The 3136-nt window shown below is 38.4% G+C and overlaps 1 protein-coding gene across 1 annotated transcript; it reads left to right on the top strand.

Annotated features, from left to right (window-relative positions):
- LOC135223601 (WD repeat-containing protein 36-like) lies at window positions 1-2918 on the top strand. Its single transcript, XM_064262165.1, has one exon. The coding sequence runs from the start codon at window positions 98-100 to the stop codon at window positions 2792-2794; it is 2697 nt and encodes an 898-aa protein (XP_064118235.1). The 5' UTR covers window positions 1-97; the 3' UTR covers window positions 2795-2918.
- Window positions 2919-3136: the final 218 nt, after the last annotated feature.

Below are 3136 nucleotides of genomic sequence, written 5' to 3' on the forward strand. Positions count from 1 at the left end.
CCAACTCCTAAACAACGGATGTAAACATTGAAGAAGAAGAAGACGAGTTCGCTACAAATGCGATGTTCAAGCCCACAAGGTATCCTAAATTGTGAAGATGCCTGAAGCAAGTAAAATATTTTCACCGTACAGAGCTGTTGGGCTAGTCAGCAACGAACTGCCATTAGTGGTAAGGTATATTAAGCGTAGAAAAGAAAATCTCATTGTTACGGTCGTAGGTAACACTTTCCATACCTATGGTGCCACGAAACTCTCTCTCCTTAGCGTGGGCAATCCTCATGCTCACCCTATTTTTGCAGTGAGCGCTGATACTTACCACATTTATACATCCAGTAATAAAGATATATATGCTTGGCGCCGAGGAACTGAACTGAAACACAAGTATGTTGGCCATAAAAGCGATGTTCATCTTATGCTACCCTTTGGACCACATCTTATTGCGGTCGACAAATCAAATAAGATATGCATATGGGATATAAAGCTCGAAACGCTTCATATGGAGATGGAATTCCAGAGGAGTTCCTTTGAAATCTCGTCAATCGCTCATCCGGCAACATACCTCAATAAAGTATTACTCGGTAGTAAACAGGGCAAATTACAATTGTGGAATCTTAACACTTGTAAAATGGTTTACTCTTTTGATGGATGGGGTTCTGAGGTGGTTCTTATGGAGCAAGCCCCAGCCCTGGATGTTATGGCAGTTGGTTTAGAAAACGGTAGAATTATTTTACATAATCTCAAGTTTGATGAAACTGTTGTTGAATTCAAACAAGACTGGGGAAAAGTGACTGGAATTGGTTTTCGAACTGATGGTTTCCCAGTGATGGCTACAGGTAGTGAATTAGGACACATAGCTTTATGGGATCTTAAGGAAAGACGGTTGCTGTCACAAGTTCGCGATGCTCATGCAGCATCTGTTACAGGCCTTAAATGTTTGCCAAATGAACCTTTGATGGTTACTTCGTCTCCAGATAACACTCTTAAAATGTGGATTTTTGATCTTCCTGATGGTGGTGCAAGATTACTGAATAGGAAAGAAGGGCATGCAGAACCTCCATTGCATGTAAGATTTCATGGCAGCCATGGAGATACCATCATAACAGGTGGTGAAGATTCGACTATGCGAATGTTTTCTACAGTTACTGAGAGACTGGATAGGAGCCTAGGACAGGCATCATATAACCGTAAACCTGGTAAGAAAAATAAAGGTGCTTCAGATGTGAAAAGAATGCCACCAATTCTGAGTTTCACTTCGGAAACTACAAGGGAAAGTTCATGGGATAATGTTGCTGCAATTCACAGAGGAAAACCATTTGTTACAACGTGGTCTAGTCGCTTCCAAAGGATGGGAGAACATAAACTTGTACATGATCGCTTCACTAAAGGGGATTTTAACACTGCTGTTGTAACAAGTTTAGATTTAACTGTCTGTGGTAATTTTGTTATAGTTGGTTATGACTCGGGACACATGGATAAATATAACATGCAATCAGGAATTCATCGTGGGTCATTTGGGATTCCAACAGCGCATAAAGGAAGTGTGCGGGCTGTTGTTGCTGAAGGATTAAATCACTGTGTTATATCTGGCGGACAAGATGGTGAATTAAGATGGTGGAGACTTAAAACCTGTAGAGGTCTGAAAAAGTTAGAAATGGGAGAGGCTGTTTCAAAAATGGCATTGCATCGGGACTCAGGTCTTTTGGGTGTAATTCTTGAAGATTCCAGCATATATATAGTTGATGTAGACACCAAGAGTATCGTTCGACATTTTTACGGCCATCACATGCAGGTAACTGATATTGCATTTAGCCCAGATTCACGATGGCTTATAAGTGCTTCTCTTGACAAGACTGTTAGAACTTGGGATATACCCTCTGGCTCATGTGTGGATTGTTTTACTGTCCCTGTTCCACCATTATCAATAGCAATGTCTCCCACTGGAGATTTTCTTGCAACTCTACATACTGACCATCTTGGTGTGTACTTATGGTCCAATCAGGGATGCTTTCATCACCTCTCACTTCGTCCAATTGAAGAAAATTTTAAACCATCATTGATTGCTTTGCCTTCTACTGCTGCTGATGTTGCCCAGATGCCCTATAAAGAAGGGGAGGAAGTAGAGGAAATTGGAATTGAGGAATTAGAATTAGATGATGATGAATATAAGTCTCCAGAACAGATATCAGAAGAGCTTGTTACTCTAGCAAAGATACCAACTTCAAGATGGCTAAACTTACTCAGTATAGACATCATTAAGAAGAGGAATAAACCAATAGAGCCTCCTAAAATACCAAAGTCTGCTCCATTCTTCTTACCAACTGTTCCAGGCTTGGAATTTAAATTTGCTGTTCCAGAAGAAGAAAAAGGTAATGAGACGTCAAAGGTTAAGCCTGCTTTTTCTTTTGAAATTTTGACTGCTTTTGGAAAACATCTGAAAAATGAATGTTTTGAAGATGCCTTGAAAATGTTAATGGAAATGGGCCCCTCAGGCATTGATGTAGAAATTCGTGGACTAGATCCTGATACTGGTGGTTCAGTTGATTTGTTAGTTAAGTTTCTGGATATGCTTGAATATGCATTAACAAAACAGTGCTACTTTGAAGCAGTGCAAGGGTACTTATCCCTTTTTTTGAAAAGACATGCTGAATTTGTGATTAAAGAAAAAGATGTTAATGATAAATGTGAAAAGCTGTCCATTGTTCAGGGTAATTCATGGCATGAATTGTGTGATACTTTTAATCAAACATTGTGTCTAGTGTCTTATTTAAAAAATGCAGCTCTCATAAATTACTGATGTATCATTTTAATTTTCTTGTACAGTAACCTATTTTAATTGCTTTAGATTCAGTATTTTGTTGTATACTACTGTACAGTGTTTTTGTAAAACTTTAAAGTTATTAAAAGAAGTCTTTTGTAAATTTTGTTTTATTTTATTGCCTCTGACTACCACATGTAATATTCTCCACTGAAAAATACCTCAGTTACAAAAATGCATTCTGTAGATCTGTCAGTGTTGCCTGTTTTATGCTTGAAATTACAAGTACAGTAGTACTGTACTCAGTGTAAAGATATTTTCAGCCTTTCAAAACTTGCAATGTTACCATACTTGTTTACTAAATAACAGTGGTGAGCTAAG

Source organism: Macrobrachium nipponense, chromosome 10, assembly GCF_015104395.2.
Source record: "Macrobrachium nipponense isolate FS-2020 chromosome 10, ASM1510439v2, whole genome shotgun sequence".
Lineage (NCBI taxonomy): Eukaryota > Metazoa > Arthropoda > Malacostraca > Decapoda > Palaemonidae > Macrobrachium > Macrobrachium nipponense.

What these genes read in the sequence shown, in the direction of transcription:
- LOC135223601 (XM_064262165.1), top strand. Translation starts at nt 98, where the DNA reads ATGCCTGAAGCAAGTAAAATATTTTCACCGTACAGAGCTGTTGGGCTA.